Source organism: Budorcas taxicolor, chromosome 5 (assembly GCF_023091745.1).
Source record: "Budorcas taxicolor isolate Tak-1 chromosome 5, Takin1.1, whole genome shotgun sequence".
NCBI classification, from domain to species: domain Eukaryota; kingdom Metazoa; phylum Chordata; class Mammalia; order Artiodactyla; family Bovidae; genus Budorcas; species Budorcas taxicolor.
In genome coordinates, this window is record NC_068914.1 from 129963462 (window position 1) to 129976383 (window position 12922).

General features: G+C 35.8%; 1 protein-coding gene across 1 annotated transcript in view; it reads left to right on the forward strand.

Annotated features, from left to right (window-relative positions):
- The window catches only part of SOX5 (SRY-box transcription factor 5), a 749035-nt gene that overhangs the window by 484564 nt on the left and 251549 nt on the right, over positions 1-12922 (forward strand). Inside the window, exon 5 of the mRNA XM_052640182.1 lies at positions 8995-9081. Within this exon, the coding sequence (XP_052496142.1) occupies positions 8995-9081 (87 nt within the window). The remainder of the gene's footprint in view (positions 1-8994; positions 9082-12922) is intronic.

Below are 12922 nucleotides of genomic sequence, written 5' to 3' on the forward strand. Positions count from 1 at the left end.
CTTTTATGAGGAATATTTTAACTGTTATGAATTGACTATTAATTGATGCCATCATGACCACCTTCCTCCCCATTTTCTCTCAAGTTACCTTTGCTCTCCTGTTCTATCCCTCCTGCCTTAGTAATCCTGCTACTTCCTCCTACCTTCTACTCTCATCCCCTCTAATTGTACCTAATGGTTAGAACTTAATTCATATTTCACCACCCACACTATGCTGATATCATAAATTATTTGGATACAGATGGACAATATTCATTAGATGTGCACTCTACCAAAAGAGCCTAACACAGGAGTGCTGCACACTCCCATTTTTATTAAAAGTAGAAATGCTTTTCCTGTCTTGGGGGTTGGGGTTGAATTGACCATGATGGAGAACAGGGCTACAGTGCTAATAAATAAAAATAATAACTATTACTGCCGGCTGAGTGACCCTGGGAGAAGAGAACTACAAAGCTATTTGTTGTTCCCTTTCGCTTGTCAACAGCACTGGCTTAAAAGCTTGAGCCATTGTTGAGGACCTAATGGAACCTTTGGAAAGTTAGAAAGACAATGGTCAAAAATATTTTTGTACGTCTGTGCTTTTTGGGGACAATTCATACATTAACCTAATGGAAGTGACAACTATTTTTGTCCTTCTTACTACTTTGTCCCTCTTACTAGTATATCTCTTTCTTTGTCATCTTTTTTTGACATGAACCAACTGAGAAACTCATTGGAATGACAGATAAATCGATGAAACTAATAGTAATGATCAAATTCATAAAATACATAGAACTATTGAAAAAATAAATAAAACTATAACTGTTTGATGTAGCATTTGATCTCTGGGTAGTTTTAATGATGGGTAAATTGATGCATGTGTATATATATTTCATTTGGTTATTGATGTATTTCTCTTGAGATGTTGTATGCTAAGTTGTAGTTGTAATGTTAGTCAAACTTTTTAAATGTTACTGTGAACCCAACATTGTCTTCCATGCTTTACATAAATTATTTAATTCTGTAGGCAATAGTATAAGTATAGTTATTATCCCCTTTTATAGGTGAGTAAATTGAAGCACAAAATGGTTAAATTACTTGCCAAAGATCACAAAATTAGTCATAGTAAGTGATGGTGTCATGTCGTATGACTTTTTTAAAATTTTTTTTACATTTTGTAGCAAAACATAAGGGAGATTTTGTACATGAGAAAAAACTCTTTGCGGTTCCTTTTTGAAATGCTGCCCACAAAGTACTTATGTTATTTTTTGCTGGGGTCTAATATTTAAAACAAGAAAAAAGCAGAATGTTTTAGTCTATGCAAGAAATGCACTTACTTGCCAAGTGACGGAGTAGATAAAACTAGGAGAGTTTCATAAGACTGTCTCTTAAAGGATATTTTGTGTAGGAAATATAGAGTCATCTTTTGAAGAGGAAGTCCAAGTTTATTGATATATAGCAGTTATATCTTATTGATTATGGTGTATTTAATCATTGATGAAAAATATCTTTCTAAAATGTGGTATAAAAGTAGGCATAATTGAACAAGCGTTTTAATAGTTTTAGCCTGTACATTGAGGAAAGTTAAGCGGGTGGGTAATGTTTTAGATATTTCAATATTCAGAAAAACTGATTGTACATTAAAATATCAAAACTTGAGTCAGCAGGCCAAAGATTTTTTTTTTCTCCTAACCAAGCTCTTATTAAATTTCAAGTGGAAACAAAGAAATATTTTGGCACTACTACAAGTTAAATATTTCTAGAGCTTAATTCACTTCAGGATGATTATATATAAAAGGAGGCTTATTGAAATCCTAGTGCTTTGGAATTTCAGATGTGTTTCTATTGTGTGTTGTGGTGTGTCATTTTTTTTTTAATTTCCTAGAAGAACTTGACGTTTCCAGTAGCAGACTAGCTGGGTACTTGGCTAATGGGACTGTTACAAGGCCTTCTGGTCTTCAGTGCACAGGTACTTTCCAGATAATGTAGAAGTTTTTATATTAGTCCATTACATTGTTTAATATTTAGCCCCAGATGTTATCTAGACATGCAGCTATTATCAGCATGAATTGAACTCGTCCTGGTATGTGATATCCAGATTCAGCACAATATTCCCCCCAAAAATAATCTTATCAGTAATGGAATAGCTAAATAGCAAGATAGTAAATTATAAATAACTTTTTAAGGAAAAATATAGTTAACCAAATGTACTAATTGATCTTTTCTTTAGTTTAATGGAGGACATCAAGTGAAAACTTCTGAGGGGAGAGTACTGAATTAACAGTATCTGAGAAACCTATATGCAGGTCAGGAAGCAACAGTTAGAACTGGACATGGAACAACAAACTGGTTCCAAATAGGAAAAGGAGTACATCAAGGCTGTATATTGTCACCCTGCTTATTTAACTTATATGCAGAGTACATCATGAGAAATACTGGGCTGGAAGAAGCACAAGCTAGAATCAAGATTGCCGGGAGAAATATCAATAACCTCAGATATGCAGATGACACCACCCTTATGGCAGAAAGTGAAGAGGAACTAAAAAGCCTCTATGAAAGTGAAAGAGGAGAGTGAAAAAGTTGGCTTAAAGCTCAACATTCAGAAAACGAAGATCATGGCATCTGGTCCCATCACTTCATGGGAAATAGATGGGGAAACAGTAGAAACAGTGTCAGACTTTATTTTGGGGGGCTCCAAAATCACTGCAGATGGTGACTGCAGCCATGAAATTGAAAGACGCTTACTCCTTGGAAGAAAAGTAATGACCAACCTAGATAGCATATTCAAAAGCAGAGACATTACTTTGCCAACAAAGGTCAGTCTAGTCAAGGCTATGGTTTTTCCAGTGATCATATATGCTTGTGAGAGTTGGACTGTTAAGAAGGCTGAGCGCCGAAGAATTGATGCTTTTGAACTGTGGTGTTGGAGAAGACTCTTGAGAGTTCCTTGGACTGAGAGGAGGTCCAACCAGTCCATCCTAAAGGAGACCAGTCCTGGGTGTTCATTGGAAGGAGTGATGCTAAAGCTGAAACTCCCAATACTTTGGACACCTCATGCGAAGAGTTGACTCATTGGAAAAGACCCTCATGCTGGGAGGGATTGGGGGCAGGAGGAGAAGGGGATGACCGAGGATGAGATGGCTGGATGGCATCACTGACTTGATGGGCATGAGTTGAGTTGACTCTGGGAGTTGGTGATGCACAGGGAGGCCTGGCATGCTGCGATTTATGGGATCTCAAAGAGTCAGACACGACTGAGCGGCTGAACTGACTGACTGAATACTAACAGAGGTTCACCACCCAGACCACCTATCATATAATTATTGTCTAAAACTAGATGAGGTGAATAAAACTGGACTAATATTTCGTTGTGAAAATTTTCAGTCTCATTAAAAACATGTTGTGATGTTTGGTATATGGAAAAGAACACCAAACTATGAGTTGGACTTCAATTTCTGCCTTAATTATTAATTAGATTTATGATCTTAGGCAACATTTAACCTTTATTTATATTTTCAGTCTATAAAATGAAGTGTTTGGCCTAGACTAGTTATTACCCAACTTGAGCAAAACAGTCATCTCCCAATACTAGTTTCCTTGGTCAAATATGTAAATAATATTACATAATCCATGGGCTTCCCTGGTGGCTCCTGCCAGTGCAGGAGACATGGGTTCAATCCTTGGTCAGGATGATCCCCTGGAAAAGGAAATGGCAACCCACTCCAGTGTTCTTACCTGGGACATCCCATGGACAGAAGAGCCTGGCAGGCTATAGTCCATGGGGTCACAAAGAGTTGGACATGACGTAGCGACTAAACACAACAACAAATGTAACCCATAACTCACTTAAAGATCCACAGTCTATTAGCACATAAAATGATCTACATCTTATAGAGAGGAATGTAAATTTGCTTTATATTAATTAGGTTTACATGACAATGGAATGCTTATTTGTTTTAGTTTCACTTGTAGCCAAGCAATTTATGTTCCATTTATGTCTAATATATATTTTAGTAAATTACGTTTGTGGAATGTTTATCTAAATGTTATCTAAAGATCCTTCCAGGTTTAAAATGCTGAATCCATGACATGAAAATCTACATATGCTTTTAATTCTTGACTTTGAAGGAGATATTAGTATATTTTTGACTTTCAGCCCTGTTGTTGTTCCTAAATGCTTTCATCCCTAAATGTTCTCCTATCACATGTCAGAAATAACACAGCTTAGTTTAAGCCACAAAATGCAAGTATAAACAGTGGTAGATTTGGTATGACCTAACTCCTGGGACTTTTTGAAAAATCACATATTATCCATACATATTTTTTGCTTGTTTGATTTTTCAATGAGTTCTGCCACTGCAGCTCAAGGGAGATTAAGGGAAAAAAACCTACATAAACACAAAGCAAAAACCTGAGCTTGTGTGTAAAGCTACTGCACTGGAGCGAATGTGGTTTAATTCTTGGCACTGGGAGCTTGTTGGAGAATTACAGTATGTTGGCATGAGTCTCTGGGTCTCATTGTTCCAGATGAGGGAGTCAGTCTTAAGAGTGTTTGGCACTGAAGGGAAAAAGGAGTGAGAGTTATAGGGAATGAACAGGCCTAAAGAGGCAGGATGCTGTTGTAACAATGGCTGGCACGATTAGAGGGGCACTGCTGGGGATTGCCATAGGCTTGATGTGAAGAAGCATATGTGAGCAAAAGAGGCAAGGGTGAGAAGGGAAAGGCAAGCAAACTTACCAAATCATAACATTCTGTCCTGATGGTAGAAAAAGACAAAAGTAACCCAGTTATAGTCATCTTACTAACAATAGGTTGACTGATAAGGAGAGCTTTCAGTTCTCTCTAATTCATCTTTTAGCTTCTTTCTTAATATTTATTTTATTTTTTCTTTAAAATATATATACATTTTTATGCTTCACCTAAAAAAGGGGGATTCTTGAATTAAGAGGCCATGGTTTTGTATTCCATCTGTTCTACTTTCTGGCTAGGTGATGCCGGGTCTTGGTTTTCTTTCTGAGCCTTGGTTTTCTCATCTGCAAAATGGACATAATAATAATATACACCATGGACAAATTATTGTATCTGACAGCATTCTGTAAGCTGAAATGTCATGCAAATAACAATAACTAATATTACCCATCATGCTTATTGTAATAAAGAGAACCCTAGCTTTAATTTTGATGGTAATCATGATACTCTGATGCCTGGGAGAAGTACAACTCAGGAGACTCTTTAAAGCATTTAAAATAAAATTATGATACATCTTAATATGAAAGTAATGGCTAATACAGAATTTAAACATTTGGAAATAACTATATGTCCAGAAACATGTCATACTCAATTGTATAAAATACAATCCTAAGTATGTATATTTTTTTTAAGTCGCATTTTAGAAAATGTTTAGAAAATTGAATATTTAATAGATAACTACTCTCTCTTTGACTCCATAAGCACTGAAGCAGCCGTTAAAAAGTTGTGTCAGATTTCACTTTAATCATATTCACATATTAATGAATACGTGTATTATAAATATTGATATTTTGCCATTTGCTCTTTCACAGTTCTAATCATTTATATTCTATGGGATCTTTACTGTTTTCAGAGAAATTCAGTCACTGGTACATGTCCATTTATTGTGATCATTATTGTGAGATAATTTCTTAACATTTCTTCATGAACTACTCGTGGAAATAAATTGGAACAGTAGCAGTTGTAGAATACCAAACATGGATTTGCTTAAAGCTGTTTGTTTTAGATTAATTAAAATAGAGGGGTGAAATGGGTGAAGAGATATGCTTTAGTTCCTCCCAGAGCTAGACAGTGTCAGAGTCCTGATGAGAACCCAGATTGCTTCACATATAGCCCAATAGTCCTTCCACTATGTGAATACATTTTCATTTCAATGCATATATCTGCTCTATGGTCATAAGTGAAAGTTAAATCATTATAGGTTCTCTTTAAGTCATCCAGAATTCCAAAGTTCAAAGTCATACAGTGGTATTACATCCTGAACATAATGAAAGCTCTAAGGAATCTTGGCATTTTATCTCTTCGTGCTGCCCATAGGAACATATTACCCTGGGATATTCAATTTATCCTTTCAAATGTTTACTTCATCCATCCACTGAAGTTAATAACAAGAGTTTGTCTATCTATGACTGTTTTGCAGGTAAAATGCAGTGATATGTATGTATTGGAAAGAGCAAAGGCTTTGGGGTCCAATAAGTTGAAATTAGCTCTATATTGATCAAGTCACGATCTTTCTCAAAGCATTTGTTTCTTAATGGTGAAACAGATGTACCAATATATAATTCAGGAGATTATTATGAGAAGCTTGAGATACCTATTGTAAAGGACATGATGCACTATTTAGCACTTAACCTCAAAATAGTTACTATCATTATCATTTCGTTGACAACAAGAGACTTAGGAATCTGTAGAGAAAACAAAACGAAACAAAACCTTAGGCTAAGACTCGGCTCTGCCCACTAAACATTGTGAAACCTTAGACAAGTCCTTTTTTTAAAAAACAAACAAACAAACAAACAAACAAAAACCTGGAAGATAGATACAATAACATAATCTGAATCTTCAGGTGTTTGCTTTGATTAAATGAAGACAATGCTGGTAAAACCATCTAGCATAGTTCCTGCACACAGGATGTTCAATACATGTTTATTGAATCTGCGTTTTAAAAAATATACCTCATCCAAATTCCAAGTATTATTGTCTTTATTCATCCAAAGGCACAACAACCCTGAGTTAGATATATTTCTGATTTTACATCTTTCAAATTACTTGGTCTTAAAGAAGTTATTCATTTTTCTGTAGTGTACATTAAAATCAGGTACTTGGAAAAAAAAGTGGCTTTGTATGCTAGCCTTCTATCTTCATGCAAGTTAATAAAGAGGCCAGGAATGTTCTGCAGGTTTCAGAAATCTGGCGGCTGTTTCTTTAACTCTGCAACTTAGACAGAAGACTTCTGTTTCTTTATGAGCACACTACAGTGAATATTTTGTCTAGCTGCAGGGGAAAAGCTTTGTCATGGACTTTGCAGACAATAGCCTTAAAAGTAAAATGGTCTGCTTTTGGTGCTGGAGGTTCAGGGGCCTATTGTTAGTACACAATGAATTTCTATTGCTGCATTCCTGCTTTGCAAAGGTTTGTTAGCTTTTAGTGACTGACAGTACTCTATTGCAAATACCATATTGGCTGTGCCCTGTTTACATGCTACTCAAGAATTTTTGTAGGGTGCTGGTAAAAAGAAAACAGTGGTGTGTGTTTGACCTACTCTGATAAGGTTTAAAAAATGATTTCACTCACAAAGTGTTCACTAGGAATGTAGAAACATTGAAAATTCCTGTAGAAGTGTTTTAAAGTTACTTTTAAAGCCTTAGTGAACGGAAATATTGATTACAGTAAGAAGAGATATAATGCATTTTATTACTCAGAATTGCCATTATCATCTTCAAAACAACATGGTAAACAAATAGGAATATTTTAAGGAAAAGTAAAATCTTTAGCATCCTTTTCCATTAAATGTGACAAATGAAGAGGTATATTTTGTTACAAAGGAAAAAATACATTTCACACATTCCATGTAAATGTGCATACAGTAGTTGTGTGTGTGTGCACACACTATATATACAAGCTATTTGAAGGAGTAATTATTCAGATATTTCAGCATTTTATTCTCCCCAAGTTTTTGGCATGTGAAGAAGAAGGATTCGTGTTGTCACAGTTTTTCCAAGGAAAATTACACCTCACCTCATTCAAAACTCTACACAGGCTTCTTGACTCTGATAGCTGTTGTCTTTAAGATGAGGGCCTGAGAATAGTAGAAAGCATTAACCAAGGAGATGCTTTACAAATGCATTTTATTGTGGGGAAAATTAACCCGTTTCTAATAATCTTATGGTCTCTAGGCCAGACGGTTCCTTTGATAAGTTAACATGTACTCCCTTTATGCTCTTAGTAGGGGGTAAACAAATGTCTGAACAAACACAAATACACATAAACACCAATGTGGAGAATGGCAGTGTGTGTCTTCGATCTAGATAATAAGTGTGGGTATTGTTATTTAGATGGAGCATACTGGGACACTTATCTTTTAGTACACACCATTTTCTAACTGAATGCAGTGCTAATCGCGGGATTGAAAGCCATTGTAATTGTGTACCCATCTAAATGCTGACAAGAATATACAATTACATTATTTGGAACTGAGTGTAATGTTTGGGTGTTTTATTAGCATTTATGTTTACTTATACATTAAAATTCAGCACAAAAGGAGATCAAAACCATGTGACATAAAGAATCAAGGATCAAACTACCGCATAACTCTGCTCTCTAAAACCTCTGTGTCCTGTCTTAACACAGGGCATTTTTAAAGAGTATGATACAAATCTGAAATAAGCAAGTAAGTTTCCATTACGGGCATTACTCCCATCTCTAGATTTTGCAGTGTTTGTAAAGCTTCTTTTATACCAACTTATTTTTATATGTTCCTGATACTGGCAAATCTTTCCACAGTGTGCTTACCACCACGATGTTAAACACATATTATAAAGTGGTTGTAATTGTAAACACACAGAGGGATATAATTACATGTAGCAGATTTAAGAGCTAATTCTTTGCCTTTTTTTTACTCTGCATTTTATCAACATAATTATTTTTTGACTGCAGACTAACACCCTGAAATTGACAAGCATCCATTATAGCAGGAATTTGCTCACCAAATTGAAAAACAATGAATTGCAGGTTTATATGTACCCATTGTCATAAAGAATTAGTTAGGCTTTGTTCCGCAAGAGGAAAAAGCTAATGATTTTGAAACAGCAGGTGACAAAACACATTCTTTTTTTTCCTCCCCTGTTATCAGTGTGTTGATGAAGTCATTATGAACTGGGGGCGGGGTAGGGGTGGCCTTATTTTTAGCAGATAGACTTTTAATGAACTACATTAGAAAGATAGTCATGTTGATTTGCCTACCTTTCTTTTTTTCCTTTACTCAGAAACCCCCAGTATTGAAAAGCTACTCTCAAAAGACTGGAAAGACAAGCTTCTTGCAATGGGATCAGGGAACTTTGGTGAAATAAAAGGTAATATATTTGCAATTATTTTGATCCAAAGTATACCAAAATGAGTCTGATATTTAGAAATATGAATGGTGGCAAACTACTTTTGCCCCCATGCATTCTGTTTTTGCTGTTTCTTCTCTCTCATTTGAAAGAGGATATACGAGAGTTCTTACTTTCTCTCTGTGCCTTATAATAGTATGTTGTCTTAACAGAATGACCTATATTTTTAACAGTCTTTGGTTTTCATCATTTTTAAAAATTTTAAATGATTTACCTTATAAGTACAAAAGTATCTACAGCAGGGTTAAAACTGTATATTACAAGAAAATACTTTTACACAGTCAACATATTAAAATTATGAATGTACATAATCTACATTTAAAACCAGGAATGATGCAGGATGAAGATTTAATTCTTCGTATGAAAATAAAGTCAAATGGTCATTTCAATTAATTTAAAAGTGTGTTTTCTACTAGCATAGTAGGCCACCCATGGTTTTCTAGTGTTGCCAATAGGACACTTTTGATTCTAAGTTCTAAAGGATTAATTTTAAAGAAGAATATACTTACCAATATCAATAGATTTTGTTACGTATTACTTTGTACATTTTTGATAGAAACTGAATATATATTTAAAATATCACCAGATTTGTATTAATATACATGTAGAAATATGTGTATAAATAACTTTTTTGCATATGTCTGTTCATGCACGTGTTCTCCCAGTGAGAGGCAATCGTCCCTCAACATTCTGCTACTTCAGAGCATCCTAGAGAAAGACAAACCACAAATCAGTCTGCTCAAAAGTTTGACTTAGGTGATATCAGCCATCTCGGATTGGAAAACTTCCAGAAAGTGTTTGAGTATTTCACTTTTTATCCAACCATTTGGAGTTTGGCTATGGTTTGTTGTGAATGGGTGGTAAGAGAATAAATTCCTGCTAATCCACAAATTAAGTAACCATAATCTATAATGAAATGAGATTCAAGCAAATAGTAATTAATATCCTTTACAGAGCTTGAAGACAGAGGTTAAAGAGAACAGTGAAGTTTCTTCTTTTTCTGAAGCGGCAGGTCCTTTATTTGTGGGATTTTAACCCGTTTGCACCTGTGATATAGGACATATTCTCCAAGGTTCTTTATTCTGCTATGACCTGGGTAATAACTAAGCTGAGCCAAGAAGACTGCCTGTTCGCAGGCTTGTGATCTCATTCCATTGGAGGACAAGCATGTTTCCCTACCTCGTTTTCCTCACAAGTCTAACTTGAAAGCAGCCAGCAGCAGTGATGATAAGCTTAGAGGAAAGAAGCTCAGCTGTCCTTTCAGGCTTGCCTATGGGGTTAGTTCAGGAAGCTGCAGTACAGTCACAAAAGAAGTTTCTGTCTTTAATTTTGAGTTTTTTAAGCTGAACATTCAGAGCACAAGTTTGGTTATTGTCCTGTGTTTCTGTTCAAAAGGCAGTTTTCTGATGCATTTTAAAAGCACCTGTAGATCTTTCTTCTGCTGGGGGGCATGGTTGTTAGCTGCTTGGATCAGGTTTGGCAGAAAACTCGGGGGGGAAGCACTATGTTACTTTTCCTACCGACTGCCCATGGCAGTTGCAATTACCGTCCATTGTTCATAGCTGGCGCAGAAGTGGAAAGGGTACAATAGTATGTTGCCTTCTGGGGGTAAGGGAATTTGACTTAATGGTTTTAGGGGGTCAGACACTATGATTACGTGCTGCCCAGGAATGTGGTTTTCATGCCACCTGAGAAGAAGTTAGTCGAGAACAATGGCCTAGCTGTTTGGCAGCTATTTTTTATGAGGCAAATAAAGGTGTAAGTCTCATGTATGTGTAGACTGTTTTCTGTCAGGGTAGGGAACGATAGGCATGACCTTTGTATAATCTGAAAATATGAACTTACTCAATTATTAGCTAATTTATTAGGGATAATTTAGAGTAAGGTAGTTGACTAGAACCTTTGCTTATATTATGAAATTTACAGCCTTTACAGTATTTACTGAGTCTTCTTGTGACTTGAAACTACTCTTCTCTACTTACACTGGTCAGTTTTCACTTAACTGTATAAAATGAATTCCAGGAAGCATGTGAGTAAGTAAATGAATGTGCCTGTACATATGTGTGTGTGTCCATGCTTGAGCATGTAAGACCGTAGCCAAGTGAGGGCAGAGCACGCTTCCTAAGTGCTGCCTTTAGGTTGCTGTGAGTGAATTGCTTTCAGGGCATTTGGACAAAGACTAAACTTACAGCTTGTGTGTGTGTGTTTTAGTCGCTAAGTCATGTCCGACTCCTACAGTCCCGTGAACTGTGCCTGCCAGGCTCCTCTGTCCATGGGATTCTCCAGGCAAGGATACTGGAGTGGGTTGCCGTTTCCTTCTCAAAACTTACAGCATGGTGAAGTTCAAAGAAGCATTTCCTACTATTACTTACTTAAAAAAGAAAAAATCATAAACTTTTAAAATAGAAGAAATAAATAGTATCTGGTTTGGATAGCTTAGCTATCAATAAAGAGTTACCATACCCACTTAAATTCAATCTCATTTCTCAAGAAACAATGTGAGTTAGGAAAGGTCACCAACTTCTAAAAGCATAAAGTATTTTTCATGTTGGATTATCTTGCCTGTTAGAATTTAGACCATCTTATGGTCTGGTACTTTGGAAATGTAAAGTAATTAGGCTTTAAAGTTACATTAGAAAACAATCCTCTGAAAAACATTCAAAAAGGACAATGGATTCCATTTTCCAGGACAAAAGAGTTTGACTAAAAAGCTCTACTTGTAGCAGACAGTCAATATATGTTATAAACATATTACCTGCCTAAAGAAATTATTTTTTCTTCTCTAATCAGTCATATAGTGTAACGAGCCAGTTTGCAGAGGTTTTGGCCTTATCTATAGTAGAAGCACTGAAGTAATGGTTGTGTGAAGAAATATATTTTATAGCCTCATAGTTACTGAAAAGGGGAAAAAAACAGTGCCTGCACTCCAGTTGGCAGCCAGTAGTGTCACACATTGTTTCAGCTAGCATGAAATTCCATTACACTGAAGGTCATTGCTTTGGCACTTCACCTGAGGACAGTATCTGGGGATCCGTGGCAGCTTTGGCTAATCTAAACAGATCATTTGTTTTGCAACAAAGTCATTGCAAAATGTGTGTTTTACTGAGTTCAGTTTATTTGTAGAATTATAACAGAAATATCTGCATGCAAAAATTCTCTTAAATATTTCTGTTTTGGTCAGTTTCTGAAAGCAGGGCATTGTTCGAGCGGTGTTCTGGCTAGACCACTCAGAAAAGTCTAAATCAGTCTCTTTACCTGCCTTGTTTGAAGAATTCTTGACTCTTGCGTTCTTTCCCATTGATGTCCCGGTAGACGCTTCTCACCCTGCTCAGGATACATTAATTTAGGTCAACCAAGTGTTGTATATGATACTCAGGAAAATGCCAGCTGCAGTTGGTATAATGAAAAAATGGCTCTTTTGGAAAGCTATACTTTTTTTTTTCTTTCTTTCTAAAAGATGGGACATAAAAGCAAACACACCAAACAGCTCTAGAATGAGTTCAAGGAAATAATCTATTTAGCAATACTGTGGTCTATCAGAACTCATGAATTACAGACATGCTTTCATAGTTTCAACATGTCGATTAAAGTAGACCCTCTCTTAGGTGACATAAAATTTTGAGAATTAAGAGATATGTAGATTTAGTGTATGACTTGTAAGAGATAGTTCTCTTTAAATAGCATTAACGAATTTGAAAATAAGCAGGCGTGAACCAGAATCAGGTCTTAGGTAATCTAGTAAAACGTATCCCTGGGTTTTTGTAAATTTAAAACAAGGAAACTAAAAATCTGAGCATTTAGA